At 39.0% G+C, this 22,166-nt stretch overlaps 1 protein-coding gene across 1 annotated transcript; it reads left to right on the top strand.

Moving 5' to 3' along the window:
• The first annotated feature begins 6,939 nt into the window (after nt 1-6,939).
• On the top strand, nt 6,940-21,030 carry glis3 (GLIS family zinc finger 3). Its single transcript, XM_034203840.1, is given in 12 exon segments — nt 6,940-7,300; nt 7,865-8,036; nt 8,123-9,117; nt 9,120-9,265; nt 14,612-14,773; nt 14,879-14,989; nt 15,972-16,101; nt 16,316-16,385; nt 18,865-19,001; nt 19,472-19,610; nt 19,612-19,643; nt 19,839-21,030. Coding segments are annotated over 12 exon segments (2,577 nt in total). The 3' UTR covers nt 19,961-21,030.
• Nucleotides 21,031-22,166: the final 1,136 nt, after the last annotated feature.

Genomic DNA, 22,166 nt, shown 5'->3' with positions numbered 1-22,166 from the left:
AAAGTCACAAACACACCCACACTTTTCTATATCTGGATCTTCCCTTCCTCTTCATAGCATTCAAATTGGTATCACCAAGACAACTACACTGCACAGTTCACGTGATCAGCAAAGTTTCTTTCACTTACTTTTAACACTTTAAGAAATTAGAAACATTTACTGAAAATGTTTCTAATTTATCGTCGAAAGGCCAGATAATATTCATCGCATGTATCTAGAAATAATTTCAAACAAGTATTATCGACGGGTCATGTCAAAACATCGTATATTATTGATGCTGATTTTTGTATAACTAAGGAATATTAAAAGGAGAAGAAATGTCTATCAAAGCCTCAGTTATAGTAGAGAATTTGCTATTTTGGAGCAGTAAAATCACAAGTAACATCGTTCTAATAGAGGAAACTTAATTAACTAGGTGAGCCTTGGGGGCTCTTACGAAATGCCTCCCCAAGCAACAGCATAGAGCAAGAATGACCCCCAGCTACCAAAGACCTGCTTACTGATACAGAAAATATGATTGCTTTTCATATCCCAGTGAATTTTCAACATTTTCCCATTTTACCTCAGGACACACAGTCGCTCAGAACCCATTAGAATAGGTGCATTGCAGGAATAGGGGCAGTGCGTGTGGGCGTTATTAGCTAAATGAATTTTAATAAATAACACTGAAGCATAATGAAACATAAGATAATATGAAAGACGAAATTAAATGCTTGTTGAAGTATGCAAGGCAGATAATGGGATACAGTAGCGAAACAGATGCGTTTAAGGAGGTGCGTAATACTGCATGTTCAATTTATATGTAAATCAATCCACCTAATAGAATGACCTCGGCCAGGTGCCAGAGGATAGGAAAACGATCCCTCCCAAAAACATATTTTGAATTTGGAAATCTCATGAGCTTTTACAGGAAGAGGGTAGCCTGGTGCTACAATAAACCATTAGAGAACAAGCTAACGAGGTGATTTATTTGAGTTAAGCTGAGAGTTTTGCACAGAAGTACAATATACATTCGTACTGTAGCTAAGTCTGCACAGGGTGCCCATATATACAGGAGCCTTCAGCAGGAAGTAAGCTCCTCTTCCCACCCATGTCAGTATGAGGTTGATCTATTGACGACCAGCATGCCACAGCTCTATCTGCCACAGTTCCATGTCACTTTTTTATCCTGCTCCATCCTGAACCAGAGATACCTAGTGTCTGTTTCACTGACCCTCCTTGTTAGAGAGACAGAAGAGGATAATCAAGACAGAACAAATGATGTGCTGCGAACCCCCTGCTGTGTGACCTTTGACCCAGTCGGGATGGCAGCCTGTCTACATTATATTTGTGACAACTACTGTATTGATTAAAAGTATATATGGTACAATCAGATAATGCTATGTATATTTCAACAACTCTTTTCTATTATATGTCGATGTGCTCCGTGGAGTAAAAACTCCCACTGTCTATCAGTCTCTAATGGTGTGGAGCAGTGGGAGGCCAGGACACCTGCGTCTGCTGTCTGATAATGAATATGATGAAGATGGATAATACTTTACCCTGTCTCAATCCGTGCTCTCAGCTAGGGAGTGATTACTGCTATAATTGGCATCCACGGTGGCTGCCGCTGGAGATACTGATGATGACGCCGTCTCCACGGAAATGTAGATAACATGGACATTGCTCATATTGTATCCAAGAGTTACAACTTCACTAGTTACGGCTGACAACCTGTGACCTCTTTCTCTGTTTTACTGGAGTTTGAAGAGTATATTTGAGTTGGTGTAAGAATTATTTTTACAAAAGTGAATATAAGACAAAGAAGTGGTGTGTTGGGTTCAGGTACACAAAGAAAGCAACCTCAGTAAAGCAACAGTACCTAACTCACTTTGCTCCCATGTTTATCAACCAAAGCCCTTCCTTAAAACCTGACAATAAACTCATGTATCACCTGTCTGAATGACAGTCCCACACTTCATTGATATGCTAGTCACATAAACACATAACTGGACAAAGATGCAGAGATCAGGAAAGTACTGATGATGAAACTCACTTTTTGGGGGCCTTCTGCATTAGTTTTCTCACTCCGGCCACCTCTATCTTGTGCCACAGGTTTTGAAGTATACTGCTGCGTGGGCCATCTCCATACTTCATGCTGTTCTTCTGAAAGATTTCAAAAAGAGATTTATTAACACCCCAGAGTGATCATTACCAGGTGGCCTTGTCAGGCACCACTTCTTCTTCAGTGAGTTTTCTGGGATTCCTGAGGGACGATGGGTGTCCTCTAGGTAGTGTCCTAGTGCATAGAGGGTGCCGGGAATAAAGGGGGGGTGCTCTTAATGACCATCTGCTCAGAGAGCAACCTTTTTAATGAAGACGGATGTTGAGGGGATCTGACCAGGGGGGCTCCAGGCAGGGGTCTAATGACACCCCCTCATATGTCTGGACCTTCTCTGTTGTCTTACATGCCCTGTCAGCCCTCACTAACACCACACTGGCACCAAGAAACTCAAACAGGCTTCCTGAAACTGTACCACAGCTATTAAAGTACTCACTCACACCCACAAGCATGTGCTGTAGCACATAATCATGATAACTGCAGTTGTGGAAGAAGTATATGAGTCTAGTAAACTAAGACCACACACTATTTGAAAAAACAATAAAAGTCTGCTATAGCACGAGGTGCATTCCAAAGCAAAACGCTTACAATAGAAAAGTTAATCCATATTTGTATCCTTAAGCACAAATAAGAGCCGTGTCATGCATCCTGAAAACCTTTCCTTTTGGTCTTAAAAGTAGTAGCTGCAGATTAAAAATCTTTTGTAACATCTTTAATTTCACATTTTGAGATCATCACTAGGGTCATTTCTTACGTGGCTTATTAAAAGGATTCTAGGTGTTTTGCAAACATGTTTTGAATGGATATAAAAGCTCAAATCTGCAATAATTAAATGAAGGGTCATTTGTATTGCCTTTGACATCGCTTTGTCATTGAGACACTGTGTGGTATGCTTGAGTTACCCAGATTGAATTTAATTTCAGTTACTTAAATAAAATCCCCATTCAAACTTGATCCGCATCTTTTGTTGTCCGAGCTTCTTTTCACTCTTTGTGTTTATATTGAAGTCTTGGGATATGTTTCTGTTGATTTGGCAGACTCAGAGTCTTACGATTATGCTCCAGCACTCAGGCCTCATCCTCCTAGATGCTATTGCAGAGCTGCAGTGTTAATAACATCCAAAAAGGAAAAATAGGGGAGCTTACATCACCCACACCCTCAGGCTTCACCTCAAATGTACGCTCAAATTAAAAACCAGCCTGTGGCCTAACTGCAGTTCTAAACAGGGGGGCTGTTGTGTCAGCAATCTTTTATTAGAGTCATCCTGTTCCAAAAACACAGCAGGGAGGGACGTCTTCCAGAGAAGACATGATCGCCTTTCCTTTTTTTTCATCACACATCACTCCTTTGTAAAGGTTATTAAAGAAGTCGACTAAGATTGATGGATGGAGATGGAAGACGCTCAGAAGCCCATCTCTCTCACACTCATCTTTATCTTGGGTGTTGCTACTGACAGTGGAGGAGCAGAGGAGGAGATGGATGGATGCGCCCGCTCTTCCTACTGTACTAGTGCTGCACACTTAAAGTCTCTTTAGTTTAGATGTCTTACCAAACATTAATTTAACACTTTTGGCTAAATAACAACATGAGTGGTTTTAATGATGATGGGATTTTTTTGAAGCAATCAAGGATACCTGCATGTATTTGCATATTAATATGCGGTGAGTACGCAGAGCGGGCTAAAAGGAGCAGTTATAATGAGAGATGATACCAATAAATTGATATCTCCTACACTCACCACAGTCCTCTCTGCAGCTGCAGTTAAAAGGATTGACTCAGCCTTTACTAACCTTGTGTTTGACTTGAACTGTCATTAGCAAATCAAAAGCATATTAATTAATCACAGGTCCAGTGGGGTGTGCATTACCTTAAGTGACTATTGTAATATAACTTAAAGAGAAATCGCCCATGATTTCTCATCTTGACAACAGAATGAATGCTTTGCTTTTTCCAGGAGTGCTGATGCTGTCATCAAGAGGGGGAAAATGGATTCTTTAAGTGGCGGAGAGTCTATTAGAGCATTAATTCAGCTACAAATGGAGCTCTTCTCAAATGGTCAAACACTTATATCTCATCTTGTCTTCTTCAAGTGTTTTTTTTCACTCTACTTCACGTATTGCTCTCTCTTCCCGACCTTTTTTCCTCAAACCCTCCTATTTAAACATACTCCAGCTGTATTTAGAATGACTGATATGACTGAAAATGGTTGTAAACTGTCAAATGTTTTCGGTGTTAGCACATACAAGAAAGCACTGCTCCAAGTGTCATTGTTTGTTGTTGAGATTAAGAGGAAGTGGCTACATTTGTGTTGTTATTCTGCCTCGAGCTTGGACACTTAACCATCCGGTTACACTCTGACATTTGAAAAATAAACCATGACTCGCGTATTTTAGGGAAGAAAAGGCCAAATCACAGATGATCATTGCTTGAAGCAACCGACATCTATGGAAAATGTATTTCCTATTATCATGTAAACAAGGCGTGACCTCAACAGGCATTACACCATGTCATTTATTTCATCTTCACATGCCCTTTTTTCTTAATCGCTTAACTGCATCTGAACATTTGAGATGCTATTAAGCAGATAGCAGCCATCCCATTGGTGAACTAATAGTATCCCCTGCTGGCAAAAGAAGGAACACTTCCAAAAAAAAAGATCATGGTAATAGAAACATCTTCTATTCTGCAGCACATAACTGTTTATAGATACTCAGATGCTTTTCTCAAAGATGACAGATAATATTATAAGAGTTAAAGATATAATTGTATATTAGAACATGTATGAAAATAGCCCCACTGTTTTGCTTTCACTGGGAGGGAGGTAACTTAACATTACTCCACTAGAGGTCACCACTACTTTATATTCAGAATTATAATTTATTTTTATCTGGCATTTCCATTGATGCAACTAATGCCAAAAGAAATGCATATAAAATGATTTTCCTCCCACTAGAACAAATGCTTTAAAGTAAGTATCTCTTAAAAATAACAAAAAGATCTAGAACATTCAAATTGACCAAACGGTAATACCTCCTATATGCCATATGCAGCTATTCACCATCCTGATCTATATCATTTTCAGCAGTCATTATAGATGATTGCACACAGAAAACACAGTGGTCAGTATAGCCTTTTAATATTATGTATTTTCATTTAATTCATCACTTGTATAGATTGTGGAGCAGAGCCCCTCTTAGATGAATTTCCCTAAAGTACAGCTACCGTTCCTCGTCCTATAATAAACATGCTGGTTTCCATAGCAACCTGGAGCAGGATCTACAGAGCAAACACTCCAGCAGCCAGGAGAAAAGTGCCCTAACAATGAGGTCTGTGCTGAGGTGTAGGGTTAGGGGGGAGGGAGGAGGAGGAGGATAGTATTGGTAGGGGGGCAGAGCAGGTAGCAGATTCATGCGTCACATGGTTCAAAATGTGAATTAGTGGGAATAATCAATGGCATGAAGAATGCAAGGAATTTGTCCAAATATTTTTCAAACATACAGTGATTCTAAAACAAAGAATAGCAATTAAAGAATTTTGAATTAAGCCAATTTTGTGAGCATAAATAAAATAATTGCATTTAAAAATAATTCTAATTATTCTTAAGTTTCATATATAAAAAGGCCACCTTACATTTAGACTACTCGTGTAAAATAGGAGGGACATTCTCAATCATTCCCCTTTAGTCTTGAGTTTAAGGATATCTGTATCATTGCAGCCTTGGCAACGTGGGTTGAATCTGTCATTCTAAACCCAAAACTCTTTTAATTTACCACCCAAAATGTCCTGTTTTCTTAATGATACAAAAGATAGGCTGAATTCATGTTAAAATTAGGACTTACAACTAGAGCTGGATTTGTTGGTTAATTCTTGCAAACAATTTAAATTATTTATTTTTTAAATAATATCCCTATATGAATATAGAACTGAGGAGGAAATATATATTTATTTTAGAGGTGCCATCATGGATAACATGTTTGCAAATCCGCGCGCTCGGTAATAACAAATATATTACCGCAAACGTCCACTCAGTTTGAAATGACGTAGTTCTCACAAAGTAGAGTCAAGGGCAGAGGGGTAACCGGTGGAAGTAAAAAAAAAAGTTCAGAGGAGAGAGGTGGGACGCCGCGGTTCAAAGTGAGCGATTACTTCTCTGCTCAGTGCACAGACATCACAAACTCTGAGAGAAACACGACAGCTGATCTCCGGTGTCTCCAATATTACACACACAGCTCTGCGGACTGAAGGAGACACTCAACCTGTCCAGTCACTCCGGGAAAAATGTTTACGACAACATCAACAGGTGAGTGAACGCCCCACCGGCACTAGAGGTATGATAACAAAAAAACTTAACACATTTCATATTTTTCACTGTTATAAACACGTCTTGTTTTATATAAATGCTGTGAAAGTGAAAGTTACTTCAAAAGTGTTTTTATATTTCAGGATGACAATAGAACACGTTACTCAGTCACCATGCTGGTAAAGAATAATTTCTTATGGCAGCAACACTAATGTTGGATATATATTATTTTTGTTTGTATGTTTCCAGCACAATTTAAAAAATACATGGTGCTGTTTGGTGAAGTTGTTAAGGTTGAGTGGTTTTTCTACAGGTTTCAGGTTCAAAGTACAACGACTGGATTTTTTTTGGTTTAATATTACATGGGCTCTTTTAATTTTATATTTAAATGTTCCTCTATTTTGGGATATCTGATAGGTATCTTTTTATTTTGTATCATGTCATAGGTATGAGCATTGCATAATCATTTCACCTGCAAGGACAAGCTGCGGCTACTTGAATCAACTTCCTTTTGAGTTTTTGAAACTTTGCTTCAGCCATGAGTGGAAAGGGCTGTCAGCTCCTGGTGTCTCCTTGCAGTGTGTCCCCATCACTGAGCATGATCAGAGGACACCAGTCCAAATCCATCAGGATACCCATGTCTTCCCCTCAGTGGGACAATCTGAGTCCCTCTTGGAGCATCGACAGAGTGAAAAGAGGTGACTTTCACTCCTTTGCTCCTGGAAAACAGAGTGAAAGTCATGTTGTTCTGCCATCGCTGAGCCTCCGCAGACAGGTGTTGACCAACGGGAAACATCTAAACACTGCATCCCCACACCAGCAAGTGCCTACTCATCATCTTTCAACCAAAACAGGGACAATGCAGACAGGACGCTGCTCCTCTAACAACAGCTTTAAAGGTAACTCAATGGTTAAATCTAGCCAAAGATGTGAAAACAAAAAGTACCTCTTCAGAACAATATTTTAATATCACAATATTCAGAATCTAGTACAAACTCGGACTACATTTTAATTCAGACCTCAAGAAACACATCCCATGAGAGAATCTGTCTTATACAGTGATGTTGGTTAAATGACCACTACTGCTTAACTGTTTGTGTTTTCATACTTCACTTATTTTCACTGTGATCTTCATCACCTCAGTCTTCTTGCTAGATCTTGTACTTATTTATGGATAATTAACCAGGCATGAAGTTCGTCCCTTCCTTGGAAGGGGGTGAAAGACTCATTAGTGATTAACAGAGCAGAATGTGCAGGTTGGCAAGGGAAACTCCGCTATCTGCTGTATAAACCTTAGTTATAGCTAATTGAATGTGATGCATTTGAGTTTTATTTGCATGCCTTAAGGTCTTTTACAGATCGTTGAGTAATATTGTGTTGACACTGTTAATTGATCGGTTAGGATTTAATTAATTAACCCATACTTTAATAGGGATATTGAGTGTTGTGCTTGTGTGCAGCAGCAGGTTGCTCTGTGTCTGGGCCTATGGAAGTATTTGGTCAGCCAGCCGCTGCTAACCTGACAGTGACCAGCAGCCCCATGACCCTAACAGGCCACCGCTATACAGCCGGGCCTGGAGCACAACACCCTCCATCACTTCCACATAGTGTGCAGATTCCCCAAACTGATGCCAGGTGGGCAATATCAATTCCAGTACGTGATGATGAGCTCATTAAACCTTAAGAGTGATACTAAAGTGGTTAACAACAATCTGTTTCAGATCAGTACAATCCAGAGAATCCCTGGCATCCACTACCCTTAGTCTGTTTGACACACAGTCGATGTTTAGTGGCAGACACGAATACTCGTATGGTTTCCGTGTGCTTCCTCCACTGGGTCTACCTCAGTTCCAGGCCCAGGCCAGCGAGGGGGGAGAGCAGCTCAGCCTGACCCCTGGCACGGCCATGTCAGGTACGACCGTATCAGGAGGCACCAGCAACTCTGCCTCCCTGCCCTCGTACCTCTTTTCAGCTGATGCCGGAAGCCCCCGACAGTCTTGTGCTAAGAAGAGAGCTCTCTCCATGTCGCCATTGTCAGATGTCATGGGTATTGATTTCAACTCCATCATACGCACCTCACCTACTTCCCTCGTGGCTTATATCAATGGTTCCCTCAGCTCTCCAGCCTCCCACCCCACACTCTCACCTGTCCAATCAGAAGGTTATGGGCACTTCCTGGGAGTGAGAGGCTGCTGCATCCCCAATGGCCATCCCTACGGCATGCCAGGCTCTTCGCAGGCTCTGGCCACACAGACAGATTATAGCCGTATGCAGATGCTTGAAGAGGGAGGGGGTCTGGAGAGCCAGATGGCTAACATGGTGGTGGACCAGCAGTGCCTCCCAGAGGAAGGAGGGGCACTGGAAAAGACTAAAGGGAGCTGCAGCCAATTCACCCACAACCTGCTGCCGCCTCCACAGATACAGCCAGCCCTGCTGACTACCATCCAAGAGGCTGCTGCTCTACAGGGGCCTCCACCACCCTACCACTCACACCAGCACTTCCACCTCAATAGACATCAATGCAAAATAAAGCCCCGTTCGCAGGACTCTCTCAAGCACGCTCCCATGGTTCATCCAAGGCATGGGGTGAGCTTTCTGCCACAGGTCCCTATGCTGGAGGAGGAGGAGGGAGAGCTGGAGGAATACGGGGCACAGTGCTGCAGGTGGTTGGACTGCAGTGCAGTCTATGACCAAAGGGAGGAGCTGGTGAGGCACATAGAAAACTGCATGTGGACCAGCGGAAAGCCGATGATTTTACATGCCACTGGGCGGGCTGTCCACGCAACTTCAAGGCCTTCAATGCCCGATACAAGCTTCTCATCCACATGAGGGTTCATTCGGGAGAGAAACCCAACAAGTGCACGGTATACCTAAAAGAAGTGTCTCCACACCCAACAATACACATATAGCACATCTCTCTCATAGTCAGATTCCTTTTACCTATTTATGAGGAGAATGAGTGAATGCAGAAAAAAGCTGGAACATGATGAATGTCACTGAGTGCAATGCTTCATTCAAAGCCACCGTATCTAGCTGAGACCATTCAAGCCTCTGGCTGCGGAAAAATAAAGCTTTTTCATAGGGCAAATGCCTTCATGTGCTCTGTGTTTAAGGCCAGGGTTTAGACTCAAAATATGGCTTCTCTCTCCTTTTAACTTTAGCCACGGGGTAATTAGCAGAGCTCTGTGATAATTGACAAGGGGTTTAACTCAATTATTTAGTTATTACATCAGCACAAAGGAGGCCTAGAACTGTAGATCTGGCATGGCAAAATGGCTCTCTACTGGGCCTGTCAGCAGCAGGGGGCTTGCCAGGCCACCGTCTGACAAACTTGGCCCTCGTTCTGGGAAGGTGATGCCCCAATGTCTGGCTCTTCACAGGTCTGCATTTCTGACTGTAGAGCTGGAGGTAATCCATGTGCCAGATTATTGATGAGCTTGGTTTGTCCAAAAAAGAGGATCTAGTTAATTCATATTGCAATATAATGATGCCTCTTTAGTTTGATATTACATGTGATGGGAGAATATATATAAAATATGCCTCAGCTATACTGAGACAGTACTATGAGCTAAAGGCTAAAGTCATCAGTCAAACACACTGATAAAGACAATGCTAATATACAGGTTCAGGTTGACCATGTTCATAATGTTAGCTTAGTGTGCTAGCAAATGTTAGCTTTTTCAAATGAACAAATACAACTAATGCTGATTCAAATGTCATTACCTTGGCAAGTTATAAACCAAAGTATTGGAAATGAATATTTTAAATCAATAGTGGTGTTATATGAAGGGCATCAACAGAGTCATTACCATTAAGTAAGAAGGGGCTATGAATGTCTCAAATTTCACGCATTCTATAGTAGATGATGAACCGTTTATCTCAAAGACAAGGAAGTCAACCTCTTTTAGTGGCACTAAAAGCAAGGTCAAAGGATCACCAAAATCAGTAGTTGTTTTCATTTGGAAGATATACAATTTTACAAAATTAATGGTTATTCAATTAGTAGTGAGATATTGCAGTCTAGATGAAAGTGGTGGACCAACCGACGAACAAAGCAAAATGTTGTCATGCAGCGAGCATGACTAAAATAATATCTATGGATTGTATATCCCTTGTTTTTTTCTCACTTCCATTGGAAAAATACTTCAACTTTGATGAATAATTTTAAAAAATAGACTTGCCAAACATGCTTCATGTCGCTACTTTCAACAAGTCAATTATTAACAAAACGGCATACCTGCAGTCGACCTTTTGGACCAAAATACTCACTTATTAGTTGAAGCCCACTCTGTTGCCATGGAGCTGCAAACGTTTGATGGGAGTGTGTTGCATGTAAAGATTCAGTGAAGAAAAAAGTATTCATGTTCACAACCCAATGCCAGGAAAGGAATTGATAAATAATGGGACACATTATATACATGAACCTCTCCACATATCTTTGAAGGAGTATATGTGAATGTGGTTATATCTACTTCCTGTGAGATTGAAAAAATGTGCTTTAACGATGGATATGCTTAATATAAAAACTGTGAATTTCACAGAGCAGTAAGAAAAGCTAACAGCACTTTGATATTTAGAGAACGGTCGGTAACTACTCTTGATGTCGCCCACCTTTTAAACGACAATCATCCAAGATGCAACAGTTGTTCTTGGGAATTGATTGACAGCTGAATAAACTGATGCATCGCAAATGAAGTGCGAGCCAGCAGCAGAACAATGAGGAAGCTCTTGTTACACCGTGAACATGCAGGGCAGGCCCAGGCTTGTGTCTGTCATCTCACAAATGTGTAATGATGTTTGTTAACATATCCTTGACTCACCAGTCTGTTTGCATCTGTCACTGTGATTTAAGGTTTTAAAGCACAGTGTGAACTTTAACAACAAACAATAGATTTCTACTATCATTGTGATTCAACCTGTTAATTATGAGTTTATTATGCGCTTTCAACATTAAGCCCATTGCTCTTGCGGGGAGTAAAGTAATTGAAGAAAATAAAAAAAGCGGTAGTACGTTATTCAAAAACAAATATTTTTTAAAAAGTGTATTAGTTGTAAGACTACTTTGTGTTTGTATTTACTTATGATATTTATGTTTTATTAACACAACAATTGGCACTACTGGGCATCACCTAAGTTAGCCAAAATGTATTTCTTATCTTCTCTATATTACTATTAATTTTCAATCAGGCTGTAATAAATCAGTGTACTTAAAAAGAGTCAAAATTAAAACGTAGTCCCTGCTAATCTGCCAAATTTCCCTACATGAACATCTTGTAATTAAAAGCCTTGCCACAGTAATGCCACTGAACGCACAACTGTTCATATTTCAAGTTTGACAATATTTTAAGCACCATCATTACAATGTGTTGTTAGGGAAATAACTCAGTTATAGCACCAGGAAATGATGCTTTAGAGCTTCTTTCACTATTTAGCATTAGTAAACAATTATTTGTATTGAACCAGAACTCTTAAGCCTCTCGTCAGTTATACGAAAAGTCCCACGTTATGTTTTCTTACATTTAGGCAGAGAAGAGCATAGAAGCATTTGATTTAAGTTGTTTGATTTAAGTACCGATTACTGACAGTTTGCTACATATGTTTTTTGAATGATGTGAAAGGTCTACTGACACAGGGACTGACAAGCTACAATATAGGGAACCAGGTGAAACGAAAAGAGCACAGAGGGTAGAAATATGTATCACTTGTGAAACAGGGAAGAGCGGAGAGTGAGTTGACCCTGAGGCTAGGACTGGGCATTGGAGAAAGTCTGCTGGCACACTGCAGCTGTCACTGTACCTGCCAGGACCTGTCAGAAGCTGGCCGTAACACTGATATATACACAGAGGAGCCATGCTCCTTTCTTTTCAGCCTAAACGTCCCTCGCGAGAAACTCAAAAGCCCTTCGCGCTTTATGAGAGCTTTATGAGACAGAGAGAGAGGGAGTTACACAGTTGCTCACCCCTGGCTAGTCCTGAGTCTTGGCAGTTTTTGTTTTTGTTTTATGCTGGTTCTCACTTGACTGACCATTTTGGTTCTGAGAGCCCATTTATCACTGTCTGGGTTTTTTTTCTTATGGTATTCTAGCTGAGGGGTTTGTTGGTCATTGTTTTCTTTAAGCTATATTTAGGATTGGTACTCTTTGTCAGAGCACCCCCTTAGGAGCATGTATTGTAATAGACTAGAATTAGGCAGAGTGCCAGAGTGAAATGTGTTGAAAGGGGCTTTAAGACGATTTCTTTTATTTTTTGCTAGAGGTTTGGTTTCTAATTTATTAGCTTTGACTAAATATTGAGATGGTTTCATTTTCAGCACTGCTTGACTTAGATGGTATGCTTTTATAGAAAAATAGAATTACCCTACCGGTCATTTATCATAAGGAAAATAATTGTCGCAACATTACATTTTAACAAAAGTGAGGTTTAGTAAAAAGTTATAGAAGGAAGTTAAAGTATGAAGCAGGTGTTGATGTGAGGAACTAGCTTTGTCATAATAAAGAAGGGCAAGTATTTCTGTGTGGAATGCAGAGAAATGTTATAAGTTACCTATTAGTCATCAGAGACATTTTGATTGGCTTTGTCTGTGATGATTGAGAGGTATCGGTATGTCAGGAATCTGGTCTTACAGGAAAAAAATAACAAAATTGGACATGGTCTACGTGTTTTCTCCATAAAGCTTAGTAATGACATTCCAGCCCCCCTGAGAGAGAGTAAAGTCCTGACCTTACACAAGGAGAGAAACATATTTTAGCAGTGAAGTCACTCTGGTAGCTTGATATTGAGAGCTATTTGTTTGGATTATGCTCCTATATGTTTTGTTCCTGAAGTAGCCTTTATTAGGTTGTTATGGACTCATTCTTCATTCTGAGTTTTGCCGCAAATGAACAACAAAAAGTCAACTACAAGTGACTTTACTTGTTTTGTAATTGATAGCCAGCCGCTGTCAAGGTGATGCAAGATGAAGGATTCAAAACACAAAAAGACAATACAGTGATGTGTGTATACACACTGACCCCTGCTGGTGACACATACAAACATCAGAAAGGTGCCATTTAAAATATTAGGATTGGGTCAAGCATGAATTTAAATTTGAAAGTGTGAGAGTGGAATTAATACATTTTTTAAAAACAGTTTTAAAGATGTTAACAGAATTTGCAAGAGAGGTGCAAAACGGTTATAAAGTATTTATTCTTTCACAGCACATAGCCTCATGACTCTACGCGTGTTAACACATTTAAAATCTGAATATAATTGTGATAACAGTTCCTTATTTTTAGCAGGAGTGCATACAAACTAGAAAGAGATAAAGACACAAGGTGTGAACAAACTTATGTGTTTCTACCATGTTTGTGACTGTAAAATTGTTTTAGATCATAGAATAATTCTGCCTTACTGATAGGAAACTAAGAATTACCTCTCATAATAGGGCAGAGTCATGACTGTAATCAAATAACGCTTGTTGAGTGATTTAAGCATCACACGTAACTGATTTGTTCAAAGAATTATGAACTCATTGCGTTGCCTCGAATTGTTGTGGTTAGATTTGTCTAGTTAATATATTGTCTTCATATTGTGATGTGCTCTGTATCCTGGTGCCCTACATGCGCAGAATTTTCTCCATTAAACACCCTCTTAACAACATCCAAAAGTGTCAAAATAAAAGGCACTGTCATCTGAATGCAAGTAGGCCTATAACATTTAAAATAATTGCAGCATGATAGGAATTGACAAATGAAAAATAACAAACATATAGAGACAGGCGATACAATAAAGTCTGCTCAACGCTAAAAATAGCCAGGATTGCATATGTGACAAGATAACACACTGCTGCAATAAAACTAAATTGCACCTGTCCATTCCAAATGTTTACCCCTCTCAGGGATTTGCTGCTCATAGCTGCTCGCCTTCCAACCATCAAACTAATATAGCAGGAATCACTTAGGGCTTGCTTAAGTGTCTGCTCAGGCTAAATGAAAGCTATTTCTCTATTCAAAGGGTTTTCTATACTTCCTCTTCTACTCTCATCCACACACTGAGGTCAGCAGGCTTTAGTCTACAGCAATTTCCATCTAATAAGCTCAACGCATCAGGTATGTGTGTGATGTCAGGTTGAAAATGCAGATCTGATATTGGGTATTGCAATGGACAGCAAAAACAAATCCTGAATGAAATGAACTGCTTGGATAACTTTTCTGTGTTTGTATGCTGTTACAGTTCGAGGGCTGTAAGAAGGCTTTCTCTCGGCTAGAAAATCTGAAGATCCACCTGCGCAGCCACACGGGGGAGAAACCCTACCTGTGTCAGCACCCAGGATGTTACAAGGCCTTCAGCAACTCAAGTGACAGAGCCAAGCACCAGCGTACACACCTGGACACAGTGAGTGCCAGCCTGATCACAATCATGTATCAGGTTGGTATTTCAAAGCTTGTTAATGTCTATTTGCGGAGTTCTACAAGTTACCAAATGTCTGCGCTTTTACAGAAGCCATACACGTGTCAGGTGCCGGGCTGTGCTAAGCGTTATACTGATCCCAGCTCCTTGAGGAAACACGTGAAATCTCACTCTACTAAAGAACGGCAGTCACGTAAGAAGGTACAGTGCTGACAAAACAATTCAAATGTTTTCTTAAAATACTATTGTTGTGGAAAATATATTTAACTGAGAAACATCGCACTTAATACAGCACTTAACTTCAATAATGTGTAAGCTTTCTGCTATACATAAACTGGATTGTAAAAGACATAAGCAGGCTCTATGTGGAGAAATCTCGTTAGTGATACAGTAATTGCAAGTTAACTCCATCATTGCCAAAACAACAACCACAAACAAAAGCTACACTAACGTGTCACAGGTTTTTTCCTTGTGCTGTAATTCTTCTTAATTAGCTGTCAGTATGGAACAGTAAACCCTCATGATCTCCACCCCTCTCTGTCTAACTGAGAAAATGTAATTTATTTAAACTTTCATTAACATCCAGGTTTAAACGCAAAAAATACATCCACTTAAGCTGACACTGACTGAGCCAGGTCATAAGAAAACACAAATAATGATGTTGTTTTTCATTTCTTCTCCTGTTTTCAAACCCTTTAGTTTACAGAGTGACCCCATAGAAAAGTTTCCCAATATACCGCTGCAGTTAACATATTTGCATGTGTGTGAGATATGTATGCCCTTACTGTCACTGTAGAAAAAGAAGGTGGGTGGTTACTAAAAAAAAAAGTGACATTTTACAAAGTCTCCCACATGCAAAACTTCTTTAATCTAAAACTCATAAAAAGGATTATAGTAATTGTGATTTAATTGATGCTTCTGAGGATAGAGTGCATGATATATTTGCTTACCAAAATCAATGTAAGAATAGCTTACTGTGTAACAACCCTCATAATCTTAATTAGCTATATCTCATCTTGTCTTTAAATAGTGTACAGGCTTTAGCGCTATAATTAAGATGATCAAAATGTTACTATTTATTCTAATAAATCCAATACATGCAAACTGTCTACTATACATATAAAGATATACAGTACAAAGCATAAAAAAGGCTTTATTTTATGTTTATGCTTCATGTCTCTAGATGAAATCCACTGCTGATGGGGCTCAGGACTCGCTGATAGACTGTTTAACCATTCACCCTCTGCAGCCGAGCCTTTCTCCTCTGGCAAGCATAGACTCCTCCCCTGGCGTACCCCTTGAATCATATTCTGGTATGTCCTGGATCTTTGCAATGATTGATATACAACTAATCTCTTATCTGTGTGAATCTGTGCTGTCCTGTTTTTCATTATTACCCTGTTGCTGTTAAACTACTGAATTTCCCCACGGGATTAATAAAGTTCCATCTTATCTAATTTTAGATACTTAAGTATATCTCCCTGCAACCATTATATTTAGGGTGTGTAACTCATTTCTGTTCCTCAGCTGCTGCACAGGGACAAGACTCCAGCAATCCCCACCTGGCTTTACTGTGCTCTTTACAAGATACATACAGGTACTGAAGATTTGTGTGCCATTGTGTCGGGTTTCATTAAAAGAAAAATCGTTTAAAATTCTAAATCTGTTCCTCAATTTGTTCATACGACGAAAAAATTCACCAAAAGTGTCCACATACCCATTCATTCAAGCAACAAGACTTAGCATTTTTGGCATAAATCCTTTTTGAAATACGGTGGAATAAGAACGTCAGCTTAACTCAGCGAGCCAACTGGTGTTTTCTTTACATTTTGTATCCCAATTGGCACAGTAAGAACTTTAACCATGACTGATTCAAATGAAATCTCCCTTTTGATGATCTGAAACAATCAAGTTAAACATTGGTTGTCATGGCTTCAAGACTATAAGCTCATAATTAGAATGATCAGTTTAAAGAAAGCACTATTTTGTACCCTGATCAAATAGTCTAAAGAGTTTTTGGTTTTTTTCATTTGTGTGTGTGTGGGTGGCTGGGAAGAGGCTTTACAGATTGGGGATGGCCAGCAACACATTTCTATGGTCAATCCATAGTAAAACATCCCTTCATCTATACTTCAAAGGCCATGATAAAGTATGTCTGTCTCTCTGAGCAGTCAGATGCTCACGGCTCCTCACTGCTTGTGATTGTTCTCATATCAGCAGTAGGTCGGAGCATTCGCTGCAGGACTCTGAGGAGACAATTGGGAGGCGAGAGCAGACCATGACTTGGCTCATTGGTCTTGACCGCCAGTATTAATGGATGTTATAGCCACCGACAAGAGCGGCTAAGGAATTCAATAAGTGAAACATAAAATCAAAAAAATACCATTTAGGGTCCGGTGGGAGAAGAGAAACCCTGTAATTACTTCTTTTTTTCGAAGTTAAATCGATTGTAAAATCCTTGTTGCCATTTTCAGTCAAATTCCCTGGGATTCCTTTGGATCCCCATTCAGTCCTTGCATATTGTCAGAAAACTCTTGTTCCTTTTGTATCCTTGTTATTGGCAAGTAGACACATTTACTTGGCCAAACCTAACGGCAGGGGTCTCAGCTTGCATGGCCACAGAACAATATTAAATATACTAACTTAATACTCTTGATTTAACAATGAGTTACCTGAATGTGAAAGTAATGTCTTTGATTTACTTGTGTTTCTTTTATTAACAAAGGAAAACAAATGTATTGTATTGTTAAGCTCCTATACCATCCCATACAACATAGACAATCTGTGAAGTTAAAAGAGTGTTCCTATTACAGACAAGTACACTGAAACAGGAGCAGTTTCAATTCATTATGAACAAATCGCAAGCATGGTGCCATGGAAAATGCTATGAATTAGCTGTGTTGCACAAGACAGAATAGTGAGCTAGGAATAGTCTATACTACATCATAAAGTGCTTCTAGAGTGCCTCTGTTACTACTTATTTCAATTGCAAAGTAAAGAGAATCAATATTGTGGTCATGAACTTGATAAGTGAAAGACCTTAGATGGTGCTCGTTGTTCAGTTCTCTGCAGGAACTATATATCTTATTTCTAGAAGCAAAACCATACATACGCATTTAAATATAAACTCAAAGCAGAAAAAATGAGCTGCGCGGGAAGCCACCATGCTAAGGAATTGATGTCGAGGAATCCATGAAAGCCGTTTTTCCATCCATTACATGGATGTGGAAATGCTTTCTGCTCATCCATGTCCTGTTGGACATCTCAATTTCATTATTCAAGCTTGTGAAGGATTGTCTAAGGACTTCACAGAAGATGACAGGTGTGTCTAGTGGGAACGAATGCTGAAGCTGTCGCCTTGTCAATACTTCATGATGGATTCATTAATGGTTTATTTGCTGGATAATTGGTTAACATGCCTTTGTGTGGAACTATGGAAAACATGGATGTGGACAAAGAGAGTTGTTTGTTAAAGAGCAATGTTAGCCTTAAAATCTAATCTAAGTATGATAAAAAGCGGTGAAACAGATTTTGATATTGGATGTCTTTGATTTCTACAGGAAATGGTTTAAAATGATATATACAAATGATAGCCTTCACTGTTGATGGTTTCAAATAAGTTGATGTCCTTACATCTTTATACATACTGCATAATACTGTCTTTATATTCTTTAAGGAAAACATTGTCTTAAATAAGTATTAAAAGTAATGGAAATAGGCACAGCAATTAGCAACACTTGTATTTTTGTACACAATTAGTGCAAAAGTAATCCTAATTTATCTTCTTTCTGTAATAATTTTGTATATGTTATAAATATTAAGAAATCATTTTATTTCATTTTAAATAGAACATAAGCCTTACATGTTAATTAAACAAATCCTGTGTACAATACATTACATTTTCTACATTCTCAATTTAAAAACACGTTTGGAAGTCCTTACTATACAATGATGTTCCTGTATGTTTCATGCAAATAATTCATAATTCTTTGTTTTATTTTGACTAATAAGAACGTATGTTGGCCTTTTCCCTAATTCCACCTGTGGAGTATTTAATTCAGTCTGAAATATTTCAGGTTTGTTGATCCCTCCCCCCACCAGCTCCTCCCCAGAGAGCAGTGTGGGCCGCATCCTCCCACTGGGACCTCCCTGCAGAACAACAGAGATCTGAAGCAGCCCAGCCAGTCTCCTGATCTGGCACATCACAACCCAGGTACTCATAGTTTAACATCAGTGTATTCCTAATTGTGTCAAATAATTATAAATACAATTGTGAAAAAGGGAAGGTAATTCAAAAAAGTGGTGCAAGTCTTACATCTGAATCCCAAATATACAAACAGTTTTTCTCACATGCATATTAACCATGTAGTAAATCCTTGTATGTAGCAGGTTGCTGGTGATTTTCCTTGTTAGACAGAATCAGGCAACACTACTCTATGTAGCTTTAAATAGATCACCTCTTTACTTTACGGACTTGACAGCTAATGTGATGTTAACAAGGTGCTCAGCAACAAAGCATAACAGTTTAAACTGCTGAGATAAAGACAGGTTTAAACATAAACGGTGGCTCCATTAACTGACAAAGCCTTTTCTAATGCAATGTTTCATTTAAGGACTAACATGCTTTAGACTTTTTCTTAAAATGTGGATAAAGAAGTGCAGCTTTTCTCATTTAACCTGCAGGGCTCTCAGGGCAGATTAAGATGCTATATTCTCCTCCACAATACGGTGGGATCACAGCACAGACCAGCTCGAGTCACCTGATGCAAGTTGATGCCTTTGGTGACAGCAAGGCTCCAGCAGTCAATAATCCCAGTGGGATGGCCACTACAAACAGCTCTTTCCTGCATTACAGGTAATGAAAATACAGCCAAATAAAATCACTCAAAGAAAAGCACTTATTGCCATCGGGTTTCACAACACCTGCTTTACAAACGTGTGTGTGTGTGTGTGTGTGTGTGTGTGTGTGTGTGTGTGTGTGTGTGTGTGTGTGTGTGTGTGTGTGTGTGTGTGTGTGTGTGTGTGTGCGTGTGTGTGTGTGTGTCTACAGGTTTTGATGTCCACAGTCCAGCACAGGATGTGGTTCCGTATCAAGAATTGCATGGAGGGGATTTCTTCAGTGTGGCAGACCACTGCACAAGCCAGCTCTCCTGCATCTACACAGAGGGATGATGTTACTTAAATGTATTTATATGTTATTACTTTTGCACTATTTTGTGTCCCTGTTCCATTTAAGTCACGCGACGGTCAATAGTAAGAACACTTAAGATGATGCCACAACTTGGCGGTAGCTTCATTTAGTTTAATAAAGGGATCTTTGATTGATGGATTGATTGAAAGCAATCTAAGATGCTGCTCCCTGGGTTTCTCTGGGAATTGATTCTTTTGTCTCTTCTCTAAATGTACTGTCTGACTTAACACTCATAATCAATGTATTCTAATGACTAAGCCTACAGGATTTTAATGTTAACTTTCTCAGTTTGTATACAACTTGTGTATAACTATGTTCATTTAGTAAGTAATTATACATCTAGAGTACATATCTACATCGTCAAAAATGTAACAATGCATTTGAAGCAAAGTATGCCAGGGATCTTTTATTAAGGTTTTTCTTAGAACCATTGCTTTGTAACTATAGTAACAAGACAGCCTTACCATTTCACTGTACTGTTCATAGACATAACCTGTTGTTTGAGGATCATACTGTTATATGCTTTGATTGGTCCTGTGTGTGCATGAGGCGGGTTTCTGTTGGTGACCACTCTAGTGAGTTATTTACAGCAAATTACTCTTAGGTCACATTGCAGTTAACCCTATCTGATTGAAGGGCATAGTGCTGTCCAAAAACAACAATATGGCAATGGCCAAAAACCAATTGAAAATGACAAACATAAGACTTAAAAATGATAGCCAACAAACCAATGGGTGACCGTGTGTTCAGGGTGACTATGTCCACTTCTGTGTGTATATAATCTATAATAGAGCCTTCTTTGTTTGTTTATTTAAAGTAAATCAACTTCAACAATTTGACATCTCCTTGGGTTACCAGCAATACATCTGCTAAGTATAAAGTAGATTTGATGAATGGTTCTTTAGACATGCAAAGGGACATTTCCACATACAGACCGATCGAGATTCTCTGCTTTATAGTTGGACTAAACTGTAGATGGACTAAAATATGCAAAAAAGTTATTTAACGTTTGAATACATTTGAAATGGATCAATAAAGTAATTCATTGGTACCCTTGTTTGTCAAATATCATACATTGTGTCTCTCAGTGATATGACAATGCACCAAACGGTTGTGGATTACTACATCTTAGTTTATTATATGTTTTCAAGCTCAGCACACAGATCATTTACATTAAGGTCACAATTCTAACTCACAAAAGCATCTTTCAATTGATGAAGACTTGCTCAACAGCTTAATTGCTGCCTTTAGAAAGAGTGTTGTTCTGTTAAAAGCAAGGCCAATGACATATTGATATGTAGCTGTCAAAAAGAATGCAACAAGATTGTGTGGGTTCCTAAAAATGTTTCTCTTCTATTATGAGATTTAAAAAAAAACATTTAACAATTAATTCAGTATCTTTTTATAGATTCAGTATCTCTATCTCTGTTTGCTTTAAACAAACCAAGACACACAACAAAGCCACTTCTTTGTGGTAGCAATCTCAATTCTGTAGTCAATAAGCTTATGTAAATAACTCAAATAAATAGCAACCATTGCTATATATTAACTATATGTAAAGCAAGAAGGCTTCCAATAATCTTAGCAGTGTTTTTTCCCCTTATTGTAAATTGAAAGGACAAATTATTTTAGTTGAAAAATAATTATTTTAGCAAAAGAGTGTCAGCTGCTAGTTGCCTAGCAACAACAACAGCTTTTCCAAAGCATCTGTTTAGTACTGCTAACCAAAAAAAGTGCTGCAGAGTGGACACAGGTGGTTGGTAAGGCTCTGTATGAAGAAGTAAGCTTCTTAATAAAGATGGCTTTCTTTGGTCACGGTTCCCAAATTAGAAGTTGTGCATGTCTGTAGTTGTAGTGGTGAGTTTGCTTTATATAAAAACTTCAGAGATACTACAGTCATTGTTTAAACATCCACCCTTTTGTCTTAAACAATGAACAAGTTTTGACACAAAAATAAACGTTTGCCCCAAAATGCAGAAAGACAAGTACCAGATTGGGAATCAAACTAGGAAGAATTCAGTTCAAAAGCCTAGGCATTCGTTAACACACTTAACTTAACTTAGTAACACTAACAATAACAACATTTAGGAGGGGTTAACTTCCCAATAACAAGTAGGAGAGTAAGAATTATAGCAAAATGCAACATGACGCAGAATGGTATTCACCCTTAGCCTATCCAACCATCTG

This window comes from Gymnodraco acuticeps, unplaced genomic scaffold (assembly GCF_902827175.1).
Source record: "Gymnodraco acuticeps unplaced genomic scaffold, fGymAcu1.1, whole genome shotgun sequence".
Classification (NCBI taxonomy): Eukaryota; Metazoa; Chordata; class Actinopteri; order Perciformes; family Bathydraconidae; genus Gymnodraco; species Gymnodraco acuticeps.
This window is presented reverse-complemented; position numbering and strand designations above follow the sequence as displayed.